Source organism: Chelon labrosus, assembly GCF_963514085.1.
Source record: "Chelon labrosus genome assembly, chromosome: 1".
NCBI lineage: Eukaryota > Metazoa > Chordata > Actinopteri > Mugiliformes > Mugilidae > Chelon > Chelon labrosus.
The window spans coordinates 7,394,701-7,419,927 of NC_140337.1; the positions used below are offsets into that span (position 1 = coordinate 7,394,701).

The following is a 25,227-nucleotide window of genomic DNA, read 5'->3' on the forward strand; positions in this document are numbered from 1 at the left end:
GGAACAGCTTTATACCAGTAAAACCTCCATCCTGCAGATGGATGTTCAAGCTCACAGCTCAGAGTTACTGAGGCTCCAGGACTCAGCCATGATGGAGACACAGAGAGGACAGGTTGGGGTTTACCTGTTGGAAAGAGATTTTATTAGAATGAAAACATGTTAGTATGTACTGATGGTAGGTTACATGCAACACATAGTGTATAGTTCACCTAGTTGGCATTATTTCCTTTTATAACTGTCTGTTATGTCTAAAAGTCTGAATTGGAACTTGTAGGTTCAGTTAAATAACAGTCATGAGTGGTGAAATATGATGTGACTTACTGATGAATACAGTCAATCTGAAGGAATCACTCCACTCTGTTGAAGACTGTTGTCCACTTTTCATTCTGCCTTTACACTTGTAGTCTCCAGTGTGGAGTGAAGAATCAGATTTAATCCTGAATTCATTTAGATTTGGAGGTTTGTATGAACTGGTAGATCTCCATTCATACTCCCACTCAGTGTCTCCTCCATGGATCTCACATCTGAGAGTAATCTCCTCTCCACTGTAGATCTGAGGCCAGTTGGGTTGGAAAGTCACAGTCACCTTGTTAGGAACTGTCCATGTTCAAGAATCATAAATAAAGACACAAAAATCAACATCAACCCACTTTCATAAATCCACACTGGGTGTTTCTACATTTATTATTAATATAAAACTCTCCAACTCAACCACAAACTCACCATTTCTATTGATCCTGATTGAATCACTGTACTCTGTGTAGTAAACTGGGTCTCCTCTTCCTCCTCTGCACCAGTAGAGTCCTTCCTGTGAGACTCTGGTTTGTCCATTTGAATAGAAACCAGCATGTTGTGTGGTCAGAGGTTCAGAGGACTTCTCATCTCTGTACCAGTCATATTTCCATCCAGATGATGGCTTCACTGAGCAGGTCAGGGTCACACTGCCTCCTACTGGAATGTCTCTGGTGTCAGCATTCAGTTGGGCCTTTGGTTTAGTTGCTGTTGAGTTTAGGATAAATTGTCACTGTCTCTAACTTGTGTAAATGACAATTAATCATAGCAAAGTATGTAAATTCAAAGTCTCCATTCACTGGTTTATGTGACCCCAACAATTAATGTGCTTTGAACACACACTGAATGTAATGTTATTCTCCTGTTACCATTTGTTTAATGAACTTGTAGAATAGAACAGAAAAATATAAAATAATAATCCCTACTTTTTTATATATTTTTGTTTTCTCAGGTCCTCCACTATCATACTGCGAATGGACTTTTGCTGCATCAAAATACTGGATAGATTTTAGACCTTCCCTAGAGCTTGTGTCTAATCTTTACACAACTCATTCTCTGATATCTGGTCATCACAGAGTCAACACTGTTTTGACAGTTAAATGTTTTTTTGTGTAATAAAACTGTAATTGTAATAATTCTTACATTTATTTTAACTGAAACATGACTTACCAGATACTGACAATGTGATGGCTTTACTCCACTCCGTTGAAGAATATGAGTCATCTCTGTGTCTACTCTTACACATGTAGTCTCCACTGCTGGACTCAGAAGCAGTGAAAGTCCAGTATTTATTGTATGTCCAGTCTATAGATGACCTGGGTGTTCTCCATTCATACTTCCACTCAGTGTCTTCACCTCCCTGGTCCTCACATGTCAGAGTGATCTTCTCACCACTGAATATTTGAGGCCAGTTGGGTTGTCGTGTTACAACAGCCTTGTTGGAAACTGTTTCCACCAGATATGAAAAGTTGGGACACAAATAGAAACATGAAATCAACAGAGAAAACTGAACATTGTAGGTTTCATCACTAATTGTAGTGATAATCATGAAATCATGAATATTTCAAACTAAATAACTGAACTCACAGGTTATCTCAATGGTGACTGGATCACTGTGATCAGTGTAGTAAACTGGTTCTCCTCTTCCTCCTCTGCACCGGTAGATTCCTCCTTGTGATACACTGATAACTCTGTTTTCTCCATCATTTCTTCTGACTTGAACTTCAGAGGTGTCTGTGGTACGTCTGAACCACTCATATTTCCATCCAGCAGAAGTCTCCACAGAGCAGGTCAGTGTCACTCTGCCTCCTACTGGTATGGTTGTTGGTCCTGCTGTCAGTGTGGCCCTGGGTCTACCTGCTGTTACAAAAACAAAAAAGGTAACACATACAGTAGCGGTTTTAGGCACAGGCGAACCGGGCAGCCGCCCGGGCGGCATTTTTTCATGACACAAGGGGGGCGGCACGAGCACTTGGAAAAAAAATAAATAAACAAATACATCTGCGCCGCTACATGGTTTTCTATTATCTGTCATATCTGTGTGGGAAACTGGCAAATTGGCGCCCCCTGCAGCTGCAGGCGCCCCTGCTTGCTGAGAAGGTGCCGTGCACAGAAGGTGTGTGTGAGAAGGGGAAAGGGGAGGGGGGCACAGGGGACAGTCCACCTCTGGGTCTCTCCCAAATTGAACGGACGGGGGGATCCACTGTATAAAGGGGCTAAAGTCAGTCACACCTTGACTTTCTTCCATATAATGCACATTTCATTTATAATATTATAAATACAGGCCTATAAGTCCTGCACGTTTTTGTTTTTATGAATTGTGTGAAACGGCCAAATAAAAATAGGTAGGCTAATACAAAACGATTATGTGGTCACCAAGGTGAATTGGTTTAGTCTTGACTTCTGGTCGTGAGTGACAGCATTGGAGGATGGAAATCTGTTGATTGTCGAGTGTCAAATAAACGCAGAGATGGACAGAAAAAGAAAATATAAAGGTATGCTATGTTCTCTCTGTATGATTACAGTATCATGTTATGAATGAAGGGCTAATGTTAACTGGTGGTATACGTTTGTTAGACTTTTTGCTATGATGCTTGCAATGCTTTTACAACAGTAATTCGTCTTAACAAACACCAGATCTAATTTCACCTTAAGATTGTGCTTTGCAACAAAACTGTTCCAAGTTCAGTTATTATTTACTTCCATCACGTTGGGTCCTGTAATTAGCCAATGGAATTTTCATATTTGTACATTTCCCATTTGCTACAACTCTATTTCGTGTGAAAAACATAGTTTAACCAGTCAGAACTAAAAGTTCACAGAATTCGAGGCAGTAACCAAGGAGCTAATTGTTCCTCCCTGAAAGATAGATTATCTGGAATAAAATATTTAATAACTGGTCTTAACCTATCACTTCCACTATACAATAAAAATTCCTTTGTAGTTTTTATTTTTCAGCTGTGATTTGTGTTTATTTTATCATGCTGTCAGAGCCACTCAACTCAACTTTATTTATAAAGCACTTTAAAAACCACAACCACAGCTGAAACAGAGTGCTCTACATAGGTAAGAAGAACATAAGACAAACTATTAAAAACTGTAAAACAATGAAAACAATAAAAAAAACAATAAAAACTATAATAAAAAAATAAAAGCACTAAACAATATCAAAAACAGGTTCTCATGCTAGGTTGAAAGCCAAGGAATAAAAGTGGGGTTTAAGACAAGTTTTAAAAATTGACAGTGAGGGGGCTTGTCTGATGTGCAGTGGTGGACTAGTCCACAATTAAGGAGCAGCAACAGAAAAAGCTCTGTCCCCTCTGAGCTTCCACTTAGACCTCGGTGCATCGAGGAGCAGCTGCTCAGCTGAACTGAGACACTGAGCAGAAGTGTAAGGATGGAGAAGCTCAGAGAAGTAAAGTGGGGCGAGACCATTTAAAGATTTAAAGGCAAATAAAAGAATCTTAACATGAACTCTAAAATGCACAGGCAGCCAGTGGAGGGAGGCCAAAATGAGAGTTATGTGCTCACTCTTACGTGCTCCAGTTAAGAGATGAGCAGCCGCATTATGAACCAACTGAAGATGTGTGAGGAAGGACTGGCTGACCCCAAAATAAAGTGCGTTACACTAATCCAGGCAAGCCATTAACTCTGGTCTTAGAATCAGTATTACAGTCTATCCATTATTCAGCCTGAACACTTAATGTTAACGGACACACAGTGATGCGTTAACTGCTACACTGGTCTATCCTGTTTCTGGTTTAGAGAAAAGAAACATCCTCAGCTACAACCTATCAGTATGATGAGACCTTGATGTGGTGAGGTTGCTTTTTCTTTTTTTATGTTGGATATTTGTATATTCAGTGAAAAAAGTAAGGATTGAGTTGAAAACATACAGAGGTCCTAGTCAAAGTATTCTGAATATATCCATATGGCAAGTTTTACATTACATAATGGATTTATATGTACATATGAGCAGGGATGATTAATAACTTATGTTGTAGGATTTACCTGATACAGTTAAAGTGACAGTATTACTACACCTTGTCTGATGTGATCTCTTGTGGAGACCACAGCACACATATTCACCACTGTGACCTGTAGACAGAGGATTTAATGTGTAGCGTTGATGCATGCTATAGGGAGTAAATCCTCGATTAACCTTGTAGATTTTATAATCCCAGTCAGTGTCTCCTCCTTCCTTCATGGCACATATGAAGGTAACAGACTCTCCAGTGAACAAAGGTGACCAGTAGGGGTCAGTAGTCAGCACAGCATCTAGAACCAAACACAAACATCCATACAACACTACACAGTTAACAATATAAAATACCAAACTTGTATTGTTCTCTACAATCTGTGTTCCTACATGGATTATAATAATGAACACTCTGATAAAAGACACAGAGAGAGGATGTGACTGACAGGACTACGGACTCATTTTGAGTGAATGAATGAAGTAAAACAATGCTGTCACCTTGAGCATGTCCACAGTAGAGGAGTGTATTCATCGCTAGAATAAAGGTTGAAACTTTAGTCTTTATCAAAATGAAACAATCAAACAGGGAGTGGTATTCCATAAATTACAAATAGAGCTGAATATGTTAAAAACACATGAATTATAAAATCAACAGCTATTAAACAAATATTATCTTACCTGGATGATTTAAAAATGATCAGATCTACACTACATAGACAAAAGTATTTGGTCGCACCTGACAATTACACCAACAGCAACTACACACATGGACAAAATTGCTGGTACCCTTCCATTAAAGAAAGAAAAACCCACAAATGTAACTAAAATAACTTGGAACTAACAAAAGTAATAATAAATATAAATCTACTGAAAATTATTAAAATTCAGGCATTGCTTTTGAATTGAAGTTTAACAGAATAATTTAAAAAAATAATCTAATGAAACTGCCCTCGATTTTGTCGCACAACCTTTTCAAGCAATAACTGTAGGGTGCCTTCTCCACACTGCTTGTTTTCAGCTCCTTCCTCAGATGTTGAACAGGACTGAGATCAGGGCTCATGGAAGGCCACTTTAGAACAGTCCAATGTTTTGTTCTTAGCCATTCTTGGGTGTTTTTAACTGTTTGTTTTGGGTCATTATCCTGTTGGAGTACCCATGACCTACAACTGAGACCAAGCTTTCTAACACTGGGCAGCACATTTCGCTCCAGAATGCCTTGATAATATTAAGATTTCATTGTACCCTGTACAGATTCAAAACACCCTGTGCCAGATGCAGCAAAGCAGCCCCAGAACATAACCAAACCTCCTACATGTTTCACAGTAGGTACAGTTTTCTTTTTTTAAAAGCTTTATTTTTGTGTCTGTGAACATAGAGCTGTTGTGACTTTCTATAGGGCAATCTACAGACCCCGGATGATGATAACACGTGAGGCTGCGTTGCGGTGCCCTGATCACTCCCACTATATTGATATACGAAGGTCTAATTATCTCTTGAACGAGTGCAAATGAAACAAAAGTGATATTGGTGAGTAAATGATGGCATTTTATGCTGGAAATAAGGTCCAGGTTGTAAAAAACAGTAGTTCTCCTTTAAGTCCACTTTGGCTCAAACAACGACGGATGGTGCGATCTGACACTGATGTACCTTGACCTTGGCCGCGTCTAGGGAGGTTGTCTACAGTCCTGTGGACATTCAATTTTTGAATAATATGTGCAACTGTAGTCACAGGAAAATTGAGGTGCTTGGAGGTTTTATATCCTTTACCTTTAATATGCTTGTCTATAATTTTGTTTCTAATCTCCTGAGACAACTCTCTGGGGTTGAGGTCAGAGCTCAGTGTGGGCCAGTCAAATTCTTCCACATGGAACCATGTCTTTATAGTCCTTGCTTTGTGAACTGGGACATGCTCATGTTGGAATAGAAAAGGGCCTTCCCCAAACTGCTGCCACTAGGTTGGAAGGATAACATTGTCCAAAATGTCTTGGTATGCTGAAACATTAGGATAGTCCTTTACTGGAGATAGGGGTCTAGCCCAAACTCTAACAAACAGCCCCATACCATTATCCCTCCTCCACCAAACTTCACAGTTGGCACCATGCAGTCAGGCAGGTAACATTTTCCAAACCTAGACTCCTTCATCTGACTGACACACAGAGAAGCTGTGGAGAAGATTCCTCCCGCCACAGAACACGTTTCCACTGCTCCACAGTCTAGTGTCAGTGTGCTTTACACCACTCCATCTGAAGGTTGGAATTGGACTTGGTGATGTGAGGCTTGCATGCAGCTGCTAGGCCATGGAAACCCATTTCATGAAACTCCCACCGCACAGTTTATGTGTTTACATTAAAGGTGCAGTAGGAAAGTCTTATAAAACTAACTTTCTGTCATATTTGCTGAAACTGACCCTATGTTCAGGTATAATTGCATGAAGCAGGTCATTTAAAAAAAATTCAGCTCCTCTGGCCCCACCTAGAGCCTGTAGCGCGATTTGCAAGACATCCAACGCTCCACATTCAGATGCACCAATCAAGCCCAGGGGTGTATCTAACAGAGTGTCAATCACTGCTCATGGACACGCATTTCATAGCGCCCTCCCCTCCCTCCACCACCTCGCACCACTTGGCCGTGGGCGTGTAGAAGGAGCCGGGACGTAATCCTCGTCTGAGGCCTGTGCCTCAGCTTCACTCTCAAACGTCTAACCACATCAACAGGTAGCGGTCATATATCTACCACATAGCAAATTGATAAATCTAAACTGTGGAATAAAACGCCACAATGAATGCTTCTAACTGTTACTGATAGCAAACCGATGTAGGCTACTTTCAGAAACATCCTAACCTTGGTTTTGTCCTAAAGTTGACTATTGCTAAATATTTTGACCTAAAGTATAACGACTGTATCAGTGTACTTTAGGTCAAATTATTTAGCAATAACGAAGGGTATTATAAAAACTATTTTGTTGTTCTTACGTCGGTGTGTTCCATGCTAGTTTGTTTACTCGCTCTCTCTCGGCTCGTGCACAGTATTCCAGGGCCAATATGCACGCGCTCTATCGTGCACAGCTCTCCCTTGTGGGGGGAGGGGCTTGGGAGACCGTTTTGGGCTTTAGTGGAAAGTGGGGAGGGACTGAGAAGTTGTCGATGTTCAAATTTTTTGGCTAAGTCCTGGATCTTCGCAATCCTGCCTACTGCACCTTTAATGCCAGTGAAAGTTTGGAATCAGCAGAGTGTTGGTAACTTTTACGCTCCATGCACCTTATCAGTCGTTGACCAGCTCTGTGATTTTACGTGGTCTTCTGCTTCGTAGCCGAGTTGCTGTTGTTCCTAAACGCTTCCACCTTCTAATAATATCACTTACAGATGACCTAGAATATCCAGCAGGGATGAAATTTCAGGAACCGTCCTATTACCATCCTATCACAGTCGCACACTTGAAGTCACTGAGCTCTTCAGAACAACACATTTTGTATCACAAGTGTTTGCAAATAGAGACTGCATGGCTAGGTGATTGGTTTTATACACCTGTGACAACGGGTCTGATTGAAACACCTGAAATTCAAGAATTAACATGTGTGGTCAAATTTTGTCCATATAGTAGAACAGATCACCTGCCAAAACCCTGCCTACATGAACGAAGCTAAATAGTTGGTGAAAAGTCTCTGGTACTCACAGGTCAACAACAGCACAGACAGAAAAGTGTGTCCCATCCTCACATCCAGCACTGACACTCTGTTGATCTGACTGAGAAATACTTCCTGTTTCTATCAAGAGAAAGTTTCAAACTGCAGTCTATGAAGAGAAACAGTGAACTGTGTGGACAAAAAGAAGATTCATGTCAATATGAGAAAGATAGGGTTCTGCTTTTTTCTGTCTGGTTAGTCCATCCCACTTCCTTCTGTCTGTGCAGTGTATTCTATTCAGTGAACAAATCATCCCTCTCCATGAAAAAACATGTTGGCTTCATTAAGAAACTCAAATAACACAAACTGATGATCACTGAGTTAATAAAGAGAAAGTTGAAAAGAAAGCGATCAGCAAAATAAGTTTCTGAAATACAGTACAGTAACATATTCTGTGCATGCATTGAACAAATATATTTGTGTAAATAATCACTATTAAAGGTCCAGTAGTGTATTTAACTCTGAAGCAAACCAAAGTCAGCTTCCTTCTTTTTTTATCAGAACTAACACATCTGCTCTCGGTTTGACACTTTGACATGTCCTGTCCTGCTACTGGAAATACAGTTAACTCTTGATGGTAAAGAAAATATAGAACTAGTCAAACTGTGGAAGACAATAATACTGCTGGTGTTCTACATGTACAGTTTGTGTATATATACAAACACATGCAGCAGGTGGTGAATCTGATATGATCAATAGTATCAGCAGAGCTGTATTGTGGTGGTAAATGTGAGCATGCATAAAGATATTTATCTACCACACATGTTAAATATTAAGACATTTTATACACAGCTACAGTATTCAGTGAATCAATATACTTCCAATAAAAAGTTATGGATGTTGTATTAGCAACACATCAGCCTCACCAAGCTCAAGCAAAACACTAGTGAACGGCAGACATTTAGTTTGAAGCACAGGCTGCATTTCCTCTTTTCAAGGTGGCTCAGTTAGAAATGATGAGGTCATTGATTGTCAGTAGATAGAAATAAGCCTGGAGCAGAATGGACAGTTAGTAACTCCATTCTTTCTACTCATGGAGACACCTACAGGTCAGAAAACAATGTGCTCTAACAAAAGTCTTCCAGTCTTCAGCTGAGCTTGTTGCTGCTGACTGTGACCATAGACTGTTCATTGTGACACATGGTGGCAGTGCTGCACACAAGAAAAGCACTACAAGTAGAAAGGACAGTAAGAATGCAGCAAAAGCAGCACAAGAGACACACACTGATGGATACCAAAAACACTTCCAGGAAACTCAACAATGATTCAGTCATTTAAACATTGAATTCACTTTAATGAACTGAGTTATTGATGAGACTAAATAGAAATAAAGTAGAATATATATTATGTTACAGTATATAGATAATAATAATAATAATAATAACAACAACAACTTTATTTATATAGCACATTTCCAAAACAAGTGACAAGGTGCTGTACAACAAAACAGGTCAGATACCTAGCAACAGTCATAATAAAACCACCAAGAGAAATAAAATTGGAATTAAAATTTAAAATCACCCACCCACAACAAAGTAATCATACAACAATGATAAAACAAAATTATAAAACAAAATTAAGAAAAGGCCAATCGATAAAAGTGAGTTTTAAGAAGAGAGTTAAAGAAGCCACTGAGCTCGCCTGCCTGAGATCGCCGGGCAGGGAGTTCCACAGCTGTGGAGGATGGACAGCAAAGGACCGGTCACCTTTAGTGACAAGACGGGACCTCGGGACTGTAAGCAGGGCAGCGCCGGCAGATCTCAGGCAGCGGTCAGGCTCGTATGATAAAAGCAGGTCACGGATGTAGGCAGGAGCCTGACCATGCAGGGCTTTAAAAACAAATAGTAAAATCTTAAAATCAATTCTAAAACTCACGGGCAGCCAGTGGAGACTGGCGAGGGTTGGGGAAATGTGATCACTTCTCTTAGTGCCTGTTAAAAGCCTGGCAGCTGCATTTTGAATGAGTTGCAGTCTACGTACGTTTCCCTTGCTGATCCCAGCGTACAGAGCATTGCAGTAGTCAAGTCGTGACGATATAAAAGCATGGACAACCTTCTCCAAGTCAGCAAAACAGAGGAAAGGACGGATTATTGCTAGCTGTCTCAGCTGCCCAAAACCGGATTGTACAACCTTGGTTACCTGTGAGTCAAATGATAGCTCTGAGTCGAAAATGACACCAAGGTTGCGAGCCTCTTTCTGGAGACAGAGGGTAGAGGGGAGACTGTCGGGAATGCAGGTGCTGGAGCTTGATGGAGTGAAAAGGATGACCTCTGTTTTTGATTCGTTTAGCTGGAGAAAGTTGTTGGACATCCATGTTTTTATATCTGTAAGGCATGAAAGAGTGTGGGAAACATCTGAAGAGCCAGGTTTTAGTGGAACATATAAGTGGAGGTCATCCGCATATAAATTAAAGTTTATGTTGTGCCTTTGAATAATTCTCCCCAGGGGTAGCATGTAAATAGAGAAAAGCAGGGGCCCCAAAATCGACCCCTGGGGAACCCCACAGGACAGGGGAGCATGAGAGGAACAGGCATCACCAAGAGTCACAGAGAAGGACCTGTTTGATAAATAGGACTTGAACCAGTCAAGTGCCAGACCGCTGATGCCAATAAAGTGTTCCAGACGGCTAATTAAAATATCATGGTCCACTGTATCAAAGGCTGAGCTGAGGTCAAGTAAAATTAAGATGGAACAGAGCCCCGAGTCAGCTGCAAGCAACAGGTCATTTGTGACCTTAATAAGAGCAGTCTCAGTACTGTGCTGTGAGCGAAAGCCTGATTGGAACTTTTCAAACAAGTCATTATTATCTAAAAAGCAATCAGCTGTGTAGAGACAACTTTTTCTAAAACCTTTGATAAAAACGGCAACTTGGAGATCGGTCTAAAATTGTTTAAAACTGAGGGGTCCAAAGTGGGCCTTTTTAAAAGCGGATAGACCAGGGCATGTTTAAAACAGGATGGAAAAGTGCCAGTTGACAGAGATAGGTTAACAATGGCTAAAATATCGGGACCTATTTTAAAAACCAGGTGGGCAAACAGTCTGAGAGGCAGGTGGAAGATCTCGATGCTGTAACTATGCGCTCCAGGGAGGACAAGGAGATTTCGTTAAAATTAGTTAAAGGAGAATGGAGATAAGAGACTGTGTAAGCTTCTCTAAAAACGGTGCCAAACTGCTCTCAGATCTGTGCAACCTTATTTACAAAATGAAGAAGTAATTCCTCACATATCTCTGAGGAGGGATCAGGGAACTGGCTGGGTGCAGGTCGAGTCACAGAATAAATGGTTTTAAAAAGTACCCTGGGATTATGGCCCTGACTGGCAATCAAGTTAGCCAAGTATGAGTTTCTAGCCACTTTGACAGCACGCTGGTACGAGGACATGAGACCTTTAAGGGAAATGAGGGAGCCACTATGCTTGTCCTGTTTCCATTTCTGCTCTGCCTTCCTGCACTGTCTCTTTAAAAGCTTGAGATCTTCACTCAACCATGGGCATGAAGAGGGAGTCTACTTTTTATATCTTACGGGTGCAATAGAATCTATAATAGTAGTGCAAGAGTAATTGAAATCACTGACCAGTTTATCTACAGAGAGAGGGGGTTGTAGATGGTTACCACGCATTGAGGAAAAGGCATGGCAGAAGGTTGGAGCAGAGAGTGAGCTAAGGGGGCGAGAGCGGATATATGAGGTGGGTTTAGGGACTGGAGAGAGGTGAGGGATCTGGAAGAGAACTGCGTTGTGATCAGAGGCCACAAAGTCAGTCAGAAAAACATTGTCCAGACAGAACCCGTGGGAGAGGACAAGGTTCAGGGTGTGACCTTTAACATGGCTTGGTTGCTTTACAGATTGAGTCACATTAAAAGAGTTTATAAGAGTAATAAAATCAGAGGTGAACGAGGAGGCAGATGGACAGCAGACGTGAATATTAAAATCCCCTAAAATCAGAACTCTGTCGTATTGTGACATAATGAGAGATAAAAGATCTGAAAATTCCTGTAAAAACCCAACAGTGTATTTGGGGGACCTGCAGATTAAGACATAAAATTGGCAGTTTGTTCTTTAAAAAGAAGCTGAGACACTCAAAGCTGGAGAAGGAGCCCAGTGAGATGGGGGGGCAGTTGAACGCACCTCTATGAATAACAGCGAGCCCCCCTCCTCTGCCTGTCACCCTAGGCTGGTGGAAAAATGAGAAGTCAAGAGGAGATGATTCAATGAGGGGGGCACAGTCATCAGGATTTAGCCATGACTCAGTGATGAGAAAGAAATCAATATTGTGTGTGGCAATAAAATCCTGGCAAATAAAAGACTTGTTGGAGAGAGATCTTACATTAAGTAAGCAGAAGTGGGCTGAGTTTGTGACGGGGGCTGGAGAGGTGATATTAACTGCAACAAGGCAGGACCTGTGGGGAGAGCGTACTTTTGAAATTACACACTGCCTCTCAGAAATTCTAACAGGGATAAGAAAGTTGTTTGCAGAGTTAAAACTGGAGCTTGCAGCAGAGCTGGAACAACTAGCACTAGCACCAGCACTAGCACCAGCAGGGCCCGCATGGTCCAGGGTGGAGCAAAACAAGACTGGGCAAGAGAGCTGGATGGGGACCTGCTGGTAAGGATGTCAATAAGAGCAGAAGGCAATAAAGTCAATATAATTTTTGATCAGCCTCCTTGATCCCTTCCTGTTACGATGCAGCCCATCAGATTTAAAGAGATCATGTCTGGACCAAAAGGAGTCGAAATGGCTGATAAACCCAAGGCCAGTTGCAGAGGAGAAATTCTGCATCAACAGGTGCAGGTTGAAGAGACGGCTGAAGCGTTCCGTGCTGCCATGCAGGGTGGGAGTGGGCCCAGACAGGACACACCGCCTCCCCAGGCTCTCAATTGTGAAGGACAGGGATTCCAGCTCAGCATGTAGTTTTGATGATTGCCTAGACATGACATCATCTGTGCCCGTGTGAGTTATAACAGTGTTGATAGAAGGATGGAGGTCGAGAAGTGCAGGAATAAGCTCAATAAAATCGGCTGTCTTGCCACCTGAGAGACAGTAGGTGATAGCACCCGGGAGTAGGACAAATCTAATGATTGAGTCGCCAATTATTAAGAGTTCTGTTTTTTCAGTTCCCAGGTTGACCTTGTAAACAGCTAGTTTCGGGTTGAGAAGCTTGGGAGACCTTGATGAGACAGGAGAGCACAAGGGGGCGTGACAGGTGACTGCCTTGACCACGGTTTGTGTTGGGGGAGGTGTCGGGACAACAGGTGATCTGGATGAGGTAGAGGGGTGCTCGACCGCGGTTTGCAGCGGAGAGGAGGACGCTTCAGCAGGCACCGCAGGAGGACGCCGTGTGGGCCGCGACCGCAGGGGTGAAAGACAGGGACGTTTGAAGCATGGAGATGCCAGTGGAGGGGATGCTGAGTCCGAGAGTGAGGAGACACTGACGGGCGAGGAGCGCTTTCGGATTCGGGTTGCACTGCGTGGTGGAGGTGGCGAGACTGGCTCAGAGGGTAGTTTCGCCAGTGGCGAAAAAGTGAAAAAGTTTGCCAGAGTGACATCATTGGCGCTGGCGCCAAAAGGGTCGTACAGGGGCAGAGAGAGCTTTTTTTGGCCTAACAACACAGGCCTAGGATGGAGTGGAGGTTGAGCCGGGAACGTCGTCAGGAGCCGGAGCTGCCCCCGGGTTCGAGGACCGCAAGGTATCCAGAGACTTGAGCGTTGCCAGCCGGGAACACAGCATGGACTGCAGCATGGACTGCCGCTGGAGGAGCTCATCAATGAGGCGTTCTATGGACTGGAGTTCAGTCTTAGATGGTGTATTTAACCTGCAGATTGACTACATCAATGTAACAACATTAGATCTAATAATCAGACAGTATCATCAGTGTTGACATTGATCCAGACATTAAATCCAGATGATGTCATTCTTTCATATGATCTTCATCAATGACTGTGTGTCTGATGTCTGGATGGCAGCAGTTGAAGAAATGTTGTCAAACACATGTTTACAGATGAATGTTGTTTTTCAGGTTGTTGTCCAGACTTCTCTTGTTTCATTGATGATCCTCCTCTCTTTATGGACCTGAAATGAAACAACAGTCAACATTCGTGACACGAGAGATGTACAGCAGAAGGTCGTCAGCATGCAAAGACACTTTGTGTTCCTTGTTCCCCTTGTTTATGGAAGGATTAGACTATGGAAGGATTAGACTATGGAAGGATTAGACTATGGAAGGATTAGACTATGGAAGGATTAGACTATGGCCAAAGGCTCAATATAATGTCAAAACCATAGCTGAGGGCCTAGAATATAGTAGTTTGATTCAAGCTACAAAGACTGACCCACATCCAAACTTCCTCCAAGGTCTCAAAAAGGTAGCCCCATTGTACTCTGCCAAGTGTCTTCTCAGTAGCTAAACATCAAAAAGAAAAACATTTTACCTGTAGCTGAGTCTGGATTCACATCCTAGTAGTCAGAACTCTTCCCTGGATCACCATGTTTCCCTGTAAAGATTACAAAGAAAAAAAATAATAATAAATTTACAATACAAACAAAGTGTGTTACTTTGTGTTAACATCACATGTTCTGGGCTTGACCTTGGTTTAGAAACTAAAATTGAACAATCACAGACTGCATGTACAGGTATGGTATTCAGGTGTCCACAAACTTTTGGTAAAGTAACATATGGATATTGTGGTATTGTTGTTTCAACTGAGAATCTCCAATAATTCAGTTGTATAATGTTTTGTGTACTCACTCCTCTGTCCAACATCTCTGAGCTCAGTCTGACATTTGACATTTCTGCAGCCATCGGTCCGTCCAACTGAAATCAGAACATTTGAACTGGCTTGAATTGCAATCATATGATTTTGGAGAGCTCTGAATGGATCAAAGTTTCTACTGTACCATTTCCAGTGTTTTCAGGACCTCTGATTGACTCATAGACACAAGCATCACCTGTAGGTCAGTGAAAATCACCACAAAGGAAAATAATTTGAAAGAACCTGATTTAGTTCAGCAGGAAACATTGTTATTATTAATGTGACGGCTCATGAACTTGAAGCACATTGCAGCTCTGGAAGCAAGTTTGTTTTAACGGAAAGCTGACCGTGGAGAAGAGAGGAGTATATGTGCTGCCGATTTTCATCCTGGTTGACAGTCTGGACTGTGGCAGGGATCTGACTGGTTCTCTGAGACTGGGTGGACGTGACACCGGAAAACGATTCAGGATTCACGTTATTGTAGTCAGAGCTCTTCTCAGTGTCATGTCTCCCTGTTAAGATAAATGCATCAGATTATTTAATGACACTCACACTCTATCTACTATTAGAGACTGGTAGTTGAGCTAACAACTAATATATTATTATACTTCATATTTTTAGTAGTGACTCCTCACCTTGAAGCTGAAGATGAGATCTAATATTTCTGTATTCATGGTCTGGTTCCCCTGAAATCATAATGTTCCATGAATTTAGATCAGTCACTGATAATAATCTAATGTCTGACAGCTCCACATGAATCAAAGTTTATACTGTACCACTTCCTGTGTTTCCAGAGCCTCTGATTGATTCATAGACAGAAACATCAGCTACAGGTCAGAGAAAATCAAGACAACATCCAATGAGTCACTTCAGCTTTGGTTTGAAAAAGTCAAAGTGGGTGTTAGAAATAGTTGTGAAAAGAATGATTGGAAAGGCTGACCATGGAGAAGAGAGGAGTAAACTTGAGTTTCATTCTGGTTCACTGTTTGCTGTGTAGCAGAGCCTTGATTGATGTTCAGAGACTGAGTGAGACTAAAGCATGAAGGAGTTTAATAAGGAACATGGAAAGTATTGTTATTAGGATCAAAATGAGACAAGAGTGTTGGACCAACCTGTTACTGCATGCATCTGGAAAAGAGACAAATACAAATATGACACTGTTAAATGCTGATGTTATGACATGAAGTGAGGAACATTTAGCAGATAAAACAGTGATTTTTAGTAAATTCTCTCACCTTTTATTTCTGTGTAGCAACAAAGAAGCAGCAGCAGGAGAATAATCAGTGAAATTCCACAAACCAGTCCAACGATCAATGGAACAAGAAATGAAGAGCTTTCAGACCTGGACACTGATGGAATTAATAATGAGATTCAATTAAATACAAGTAGAAATCAACTTAAGAAATGGCCTTTTCATATGACGACTGCTACTATTAAAAATAAACTGAAAACTAACTCACATGTTACAGCCATCCAACTCTGTGGTGATTGTTTTCCTGAATGTTCACACTTGTAGAAGCCTTCATGTGTCTTTGACACTGCAGAGATATTCAGCTCCCCTCTGGTATCACTTTGGATGAGTTTGTCATTGTGATAGAAAAACACATTGGAAAGTATTTGTTGTTGTCTCAACCTGCAGCTCAGAGTAACAGGTTCTCCCTCAGTCACAGGATGGACAGGACTCACCAGGATGATACCATTAGAACCTGGAAAACAGTCAAACAATGATTTAGTCAGACTTTTCAAACAGCTGACATACAATGAGGAGAATGGTTTCTATATGCATACATATTATATCAGACATTTGGTTTCTGAGTAATTCCAAACTGCAGTATGAATCTTACAACTATCCCTTCACGCCAAATAACCAACAGCTTTACTACAATGTCCTTTAGATCACGTTGGACCTGTTGAGCCTCAGAAACTTCTGAACACTCCAAACCTCCACTAAAACAAACCCTCATCGTGATAAGTACCAATATGTGCTTGGAAAGTATGAATGTGATGATGAGGATGTTTTGTTGCAGCCACAGATGAGAAGTCAAATACGGGCCCATTAGCTACAGAACAAATATGGACATACAGTATTTAATAGGCTACAGTGGTTTTAGTTCAAAACTCAATCAATGCCTCCATTTGGAAAACAGTCAAAGCATTTTAAGTTCCAGTTTCAGAAAGAGCTCTGTATTGAACGAGAAAGGGAAAACTTCAATCAATACCAAGAAGTCTCACGTTGCCCAAGAAGTTTGGTTTTAATCCTGAGCCCTGCAAATGTTTCACACCAACCTAACTAGAATATTTTAGTCAGGTTCCTACTTGACTACAGCGTCTTTACATAATAGGCTGAAGGAACACTTTGGTGGTAGAAATGTTCTGCTTTTTAGTGATTTATTACAGAAATAACAAGAAAGAAAGAGAGATTTATTGTGGGACAGTTTGGATAGAAATAGTTTTGTAAGCAGATGATGGGAGTAAAGTAAAGCCTCCAACTAAAAGTAGCATGATGCTTAGTTTACTCTGATTGCATTAAAACAGGACAGACTATGAATAACTGTTGTCTGTTTTGTCACAATTATGTAACATGTCACATAACTGGGTCATCATGATGTGATGTTTTAATCATTTACAAAGAAAAGAAAAGAACTATTCTAACATACCATGTACAGTGATGTTGACTGCGTTGCTGAACTCTCCTGATCCAGACTCACACCAGTACACTGCATTATTAGACTGGTATCTGGATAATTCACATGGGAATTCTGTCATTCTCTTCCAGTCAGAACAGGACAGGTAGCGGTCCTCAGGGAAGCTCCTCACTCTCCACTCAGTCGAGTTTCCCTCACAGCTCAGAGAGACAGAGTCAGAGGTGAAGTGCTGCACTCTGTCAGGATTCACTGAGAGAGACGCTGCTGAATGGAAATCTGAAAAAGAGTCAAAGCAAGAAGAGTGATATTAATCTGAAAAAGGCCACAATGCAAATATTTATTGGCTTTAATTCTTTAATTTCTGTAATTTAGTGCAAGCATGACAAGGTGCAGTGTTTTGGTCAAACTATGAATAATACCATTGAAGTATATTTGAATTGATATGCAACAAGCAGCAGTCTGTAAAATTAGAAACTGCATACTTTTACCTGACATCTGTACTCTGACAATCTGATAAGTAAGAGCAGTAACATGAGCTGATGAAGTATCCAAAGATGAAGAGGAAAGATTCAAACACATGCCATTCCTTACCTACTGATACCAGAATATTCAGATTATATTATAATTTTATTGAACTTTCTTTTTTCCTCTTTCATTTATTTGTTTATTTTCTTCTCCTTTTTCCTCCTGTGCATACATATACTTTCTTCCAGACTCAACATATACCCACACAACACAGCACACCCTGAGACACCACATATAACCTCCTAAGTTTTAGAGACGTCCTGGACCAATTTATTTTGTCCCTGTCATGTAAGGATTTGAGTTTGTAGGTTTGTAAAAGTCTTGTAACTCTCTTTTTGTGTTTTTCATATTATCCGATTCAATGAAAAGCAAATATAATGGTAATAAGATAATTATTTTGATGGTAGCAAAAAAGAAAGATCCTGCTGCATTAGGAGAACATAAATGTGCACAGTCAATGAATTGTAAGCATGTGTTTTAGTTTTCAAGATACTGCATGTAGGTCACAGAGAAAAAATGAAAGGTGACATATAATCTACTTATTGAGAGAACAGATGGAAACAAACTGACCTCCAGACCAGACAAACTGAGGTTGACTGGAATCAGTGTAAAACACTGGGTCTCCTCTTCCAGCTCTACACACATATCCTGCTGTGTGTGTCTGTCCATCAATGATGTAGGAATCTTGTTCAGTTCCACTGATGCTACCAGGAAGCAGCTCATAGTTGTAAGATGGATACTTGTGTGATAGATCAGGAACAGCTTTATACCAGTAAAACCTCCATCCTGCAGATGGATGTTCAAGCTCACAGCTCAGAGTTACTGAGGCTCCAGGACTCAGCCATGATGGAGACACAGAGAGGACAGTTTGGGGTTTAACTGTTGAAAGAGATTTTAAACATGTTATGTCTCATCTCTTAACATAGAATACAACTTTTATGAGAACATTCACTTTAAATTAGAAACTTTGTGAGTATCTAAATATCATATTTCACATCTCTTCATAATAACAAAAACATACTTCAATAAGCTGTTATATACTTTGACTTACTGTCAGTTACTGTCACTGTGACTGAATGGCTCCACTCTGTTGTTTTATGTTGATCTCTTTTCATTTTTCCCCTACATTCATAGTTTCCACTGTGGGACAGAGAACTAATCCTGAATTCATTTTGATTTGAAGGTTTCCTGGAGCTGCTTGTTCTCCATTCATACTCCCACTCAGTGTCTCCTCCATGGATCTCACATCTGACAGTGATGGTCTCTCCTCTGTATATCTGAGTCCAGTTGGGTTGAAGAGTCACAACAGGTCTGTTTGGATCTGGTCATGTTCAAGAGTTTCCAGTTAGAACATAGAAATACCAACAGAAGGTCGTAGATGTATTTATTTATTTTTTTACTTTCATGTTGAATCATGGGGTACTTGGAGCCAAATGCAGGAAACCACATAAGAACAAATAGGAATACAATCATTCAGCTGCCCTGAACTTCACATCTTAATTTTGTCCTTGAAACCAGATGTTGTGTGACAACAGCCTTGTTGAACACACTTCTAGATATAGACAATGTAGAAAGAAACAACAAACAAAAAACTTCTATAGTTACCAGGTGTTAATGTAACATTAATCATGATGTTATTAATCATGAATGCAGGTCACATGTGGAGTTTGAAAACAAAACACAACACTCACCTGGTTCCTCTATTGTGACAGCATTACTGTCTGCTGTGAAGAACTCTGGGTCTCCTCTTCCTCCTCTGCAGTGATAGATGCCTCCTTCTGAAACACTCTCAGTGGTGGATGATGTTCCAGCTCTTACTGTCTCAGCTCCATCAGACTCTGATCTACGTCTGAACCAGTAGAACTTCCAACCAGAAGAGGATTCCACAGAGCAGGTCAGTGTCACTCTGCCTCCTGCTGCTATGACTCTGTTGTCTACTGTCAGTGAGGCCTGAGGTTGATTTGCTGTTGTGAAAAAAAATACATTAAATGTAATATTTATGGGATTTGTTTTATATTTTTAAAATCTAAATTCTTCCTCTTCTTCAAAATTTAAAATATATAACTGCTCTCCACCCTGAGAATCCCTCTATGTTAATTAATGGTTATTTTCTCTGTACTTTCAGATATTTTGAATCATCTGTGATTTGTGTCCATTTCATCAAGGTGTCAGAGCTCCATCAACTTTGGTTTAGAATCTCAAAATAAACACAGTATGACTGCTTCTGTAATAATTAGAACTAAAAAGTTATCTTGACGTGTAATCCTTGATATGTCCAGTTCAGTCACATCTTTTTCATCTTTTTCACATGCTTATCTACAATACCTTTTATTTTATATCAAAGATCATACGTGTGGTCATTCTAGATAACAGTATCAGGAACTGAGAAAAGTAGCTCAGGTCCTGGTCAAAGATTCAAGTTTTACAGTATTCTAATAAATGTTTAGAGTGTAGAAGTAATTAAATGTTCAAAGTATTACATAATTAATATGCATATTTCAACAGGAATCATTAATTAGTGTTGTTGATAAAATATCCAGGTCTTACCAGATACAGTTAAAGTGACAGTATTACTCCACTTTGTCTGACGTGATCTCTTGTGGAGACCACAGCACTGATATCCACCACTGTGACCTGTAGACAGAGGTTTTAATGTGTATCGCTGTTGTGTGTTGTAGGGAGTTAATTCTTGTCCATCCTTGTAGCGATAATAATCCCAGTCAGTGTCTCCTCCTTCCTTCACGTCACATATGAAGGTAACAGACTCTCCAGTGAACAAAGGTGACCAGTAGGGGTCAGTAGTCAGCACAGCATCTAGAAGCAACATGAACATACAGTTAGGAATGAAAAACACTTTTAGGAAATATGGTAGACACAATCTGTGTCAGTACATACAGTAAAAAGAAACATGATGCAGTAGGTTGAGATTAGTTTTTAGAGAATAATTAAAAACAAAGACAAGAAAGTTCAAACTGTTTAATCACCTTGAGCATGTCCTTTGTAGAGGAGTGTATAGAGCACTACAATAAAGGAGGAAATGTCAGACATTAAGAGACTAAAACAAACTCTAATATTTAATAAGAAATATTTAATGTGTAACATGAGCATGAAGGATGCATTAAAGGATCACTACTACAAACATAACCAAGTGTTCCTGAGATATGAGAGGAAAACTCTCTGAGGAATCTGAGCCAATGTGATGGCAGTATCTACAGCTCCACATTTGAAATAAAATATAGAGACATGCATCCACCCTCACAACATTCAATAGAGGAAGATATGTTTATGGCTGCAGACCCTCCCACACACTGCAGTGGACCAGGAAATGGACCAGACCATCACCTGTGATGTCATGGGGGGGGTCAGTAACATACTCACAGAATAAGCCCAGCTCAGAGAGCAAAGTGTGTCCCATCCTCACATCAAGATTTCATCTGATGAAACTGCAGAAACCACAAAAAAATTAATAACATTCAGCTTGTTCTGTCTCAGCTTCCTTCCTTTTGCACAAAGTTCAAAACTCACCATAGTCTGACCACAGCCAACCGTCTCATGGCACTGCAGAAATACATAAATATATCAGACTGGATCTCACACAAAGGTCTGTGCATCGCTTTAAATAAACTCAAACATGATAGCAACAGACAACAAGACATGAACAAAACAACTTGAGCATAGAAACATCAAGAGGTCAAGAACAGCCAAGAGGTTTCTGACACCAGAACATCCACATGAAAGAAACACCAAGTAAAAAACTAGAAATGTCAATTTATACACACAGTATACAGGATGGAAGTCACATGAAGGTTCATCTATGTATCCATCTTTCTACATTTATATCTTTGTCTTGACCATTCAGACAAGTTCAGCTGCTGCTGACATGCACGGAGTACTTGATAACTCACAGAAAGTGGTGGAAGTGTTAGAGAGGACACATACAATAAGCTACAGAGAAATAGATTGGAATTTTCTTCCTGCCACAGATATGATCATCCTGTAGACTACTGCTGTCTTACAAAGAGACAGTGATTCTTGAAGCTATTGGAAAGGCTGCTGCATAAAGTCATTACAATCACATGTTTGAAAGATACAATAAATACTTTTCCATGTAGAATGAATAGAGGACCTACTGATAACAAGAGGTGTCATACTCACTAAGTTCAGCACAGCAGCTGGAGGGAATCCATGCAGGTTTTAAACTACAATCTGAAAATATGATTATTCTTCATCTTAAATCCCAAAGCTGAGCTTCACCAGTGTAAAGTCTGTCAAACTGAACACTCTCTACATGTCTTCTCCTTCTACAGAAACTCTGGAGTCAAATGTGGCCATGACTTCATTCACAGGAAGTGATCAAAACAGAAATAGTGTTGAGAAAAAGGAGTGAACATGATGATGAAGTCCTTCCCCCTCTCCCAGCTCTGATGCATTAGAAGGAGCTGTAGCTCTAATCAAATGTGGTTATCATTAAGATGAGAAGTGCAGAAGAACCTGCAGAAGCTAGACTGATTAAACTGATGAACCCCTCTATGAGAAAGTACACCAGAAACAATGACACCATTTACACCAGAAACAACCTGGGAGACTTCTTCTCTTCTTGTTTTCATGCAAATCTTGACAAATGTTTCCAAAATCACTGTTTTCACTGATTAAATCTAATTTCTCCTGCTTCAGAGAAACATTTACCGTTTGCATTTGAGGCAACAACTCATCTGCAGCATAAGAAGACAAAGATAGAACTGAGAAATGTCTCACTTCCTGTCCAGCTCCTGCAAACTTACCTCTTGATGCAAAAAAACACAATGAAATAAAACATTTGTAGAAACTGATAAATCAAGATGGAACAGAGAATATGTAGTTTGAATTTGTCACAAAACACAAAATGTTTAAACCTATTTTTTTGCACTCATTGCATCAAATCCTATTCCCTGTTGTGTATTTAACGTTACACCCACTCCACCTGCACCCATACTGCTGGTTATCTAAAGGGAGGTGTGTGCAGATACAATATGTGTATGCATGCAAACAAAAACAGTAGACAGAGTAGTTTTCTAAAATGTCTTGGATGAATTGTTGGCCTTCCTGGCCATGTGTTGGCTCCTGAGAACAATAGTTTCAACACAACTCTATCACAGAGGTTGATCTGAGCACACGTCACTTTCACACATCAGTTAGGAAGTGCTGCTCTGTATAAATAATATCAGTGAGAACAAAGAACATGTGAACCATGGGGGAGCACTTTGAATGTGTTTAGAGATATGTGAGGAGGATCTTTAAATCTGAGGCCTTTAGAGACTTTGAATGAAGAAATATCTCTCCAAGAGATTTAGTGATGCTGTCATGTTGTCTGCTTGACAAACTGAATTAATGAATGTTAAGAAAGAAATGTTACTGAACCCTGTTATTCTAGTTTAAAGGCAGATTAAATGATGACTGTGCTCTTTGTCTGCATTCCTCATTCCTCTCTGCTGTGGGCTGAAAGCTGATAGTCAGCTTGTCATCTACTGAACAGCAGACATTTAGTTTGAACCACAGGCTGCATTTCCTCTTTTCAAGGTGGCTCAGTTAGAAATGATGAGGTCATTGATTGTCAGTAGATAGAAATAAGCCTGGAGCAGAATGGACAGTTAGTAACTCCATTCTTTCTACTCATGGAGACACCTACAGGTCAGAAAACAATGTGCTCTAACAAAAGTCTTCCAGTCTTCAGCTGAGCTTGTTGCTGCTGACTGTGACCATAGACTGTTCATTGTGACACATGGTGGCAGTGCTGCACACAACAAAAGCACTACAAGTAGAAAGGACAGTAAGAATGCAGTGAGAAGGCCTAGCTCACAATCTCTGTTCCAGTTCATCCCAAAGGTGCTCTGTGGTTTGAGGCCAGAGCTCTGTGTGGACCAGTCAAGTTCTTCCACATGGAACCATGTCTTTATAGTCCTTGCTTTGTGCACTGGGGCACACTCATGTTGGAATAGAAAAGGGCCTTTTCCAAGCTGTTGCCACATAGTTGGAAAAATATGTGGCAATCGTCCACAATAACTACACTTCCGGCGCCAGCACAAGCAGGACGCCGATCCAGTAGCTCCGTACGTGTCGTGTCGTTTTTAGTGCTTAAAGTGTGTTTTTTTCAACTTTTTTTTAACTACACTTGCTGTGTAACTTTATATATCCTATGGATACATAACTTGTTTATTCAAGGGAGAAGCTGCTTTTACTCCAAACAACGGGACGAGCCGGCATTGTTCACCCCATACCTGAGGAGCTGAGCAGGAGGCGACAAGGCCGCAGAGCCGGGACGAAGGTGAAGGCTAGGCTAGAGGCTAAGCGGTGGAAGTACAAGCCCTCGGTTCCTTCGATCATCATGGGGAATGTTAACTGTCTCACTAACAAGACGGACGAGCTGGCGGCCCTTGTGAGGACCGACAGGACATTCAGGGAGAGCAGTTTACTGTGTCTCTCTGAAACTTGGCTCACCCAGAACACACCGGACGCTAATGTGGATGTACCTGGATTCAGGGGCGTTTCTCGACTTTAAGGACAACCTGGGCTTAGCCCGGCTGGACCAGATGTAAATTTAAAGATCAACTTCCTTTCTAAGCCACGTTATTAACATTAGCCTAACTTACCTTTATGAAATGAAATCTGTTGGACATTGAGTTAAAAACATGCTAAATAAACATTACACCTGGAAAATGCTGGATTCTGTACCTGATATAAAGTGATCGCTACACAAGACAAATCCGTTTCTTGAGGGATTTCTCGTGTCTGCTTCTTGAGCGTTTTATTGCAGTAATCCACATCTACCGTCTTGAAGAATCTTGGGGAATCCTATAAAATGATTTCCCCTTTACCTGTCCCCGACTATTCTGACATCCTGGGGCACAACAGCTGACGACCATTTTTGGATGGAACTGGTACAAGGACAAGTTAGTTAGTTGCTGCAGTTGTCAACGCTGCGCTTTCCTGCCGATATGGTGGTGTTGTGATTGGCGGTGCAGGGTGACGTCAGCTACCGGAGCTCTATTAGTTGCTTCACTTCACACTTCATAACGCACCACATTTAATTGTCAGTAACGGCGGTAACTACATTACCGACGTCGGTAACGGCGTTGTAACGATGGAAATAGTAATTAGTTAGATTACCCGTTAGTGAAAAAAATAACGCCGTTAGTAACGCCGTTAATTTTAACACCGTTATTCCCATCACTGGTCAGACACTGGTCATTTGTCTTCAGTTTGTCACATGTAGTGGACGTGGGCACTCATCTGTGTGCTTGTGACGCTGCTGCTTCTTCAAAGTTCACTGCTCCGTGGTCGTGCTGAAAACCTGACACTACACTGTCAGGCTGCGTCTTGGCT

The 25,227-nt window shown here is 40.8% G+C and overlaps 1 protein-coding gene across 1 annotated transcript in view; it reads right to left on the minus strand.

Annotated features, from left to right (window-relative positions):
* Positions 1-1,334: 1,334 nt before the first annotated feature.
* Positions 1,335-25,227, minus strand: part of LOC311486562 (Fc receptor-like protein 5) — a gene marked incomplete at its 5' end in the record, with an annotated part of 69,033 nt that continues 45,140 nt past the window's right edge. The window contains 2 exons of the mRNA XM_084542464.1: positions 1,335-1,737; positions 1,879-2,151. Of these exons, the coding sequence (XP_084398590.1) occupies positions 1,442-1,737; positions 1,879-2,151 (569 nt within the window). The 3' untranslated portion in view covers positions 1,335-1,441. The remainder of the gene's footprint in view (positions 1,738-1,878; positions 2,152-25,227) is intronic.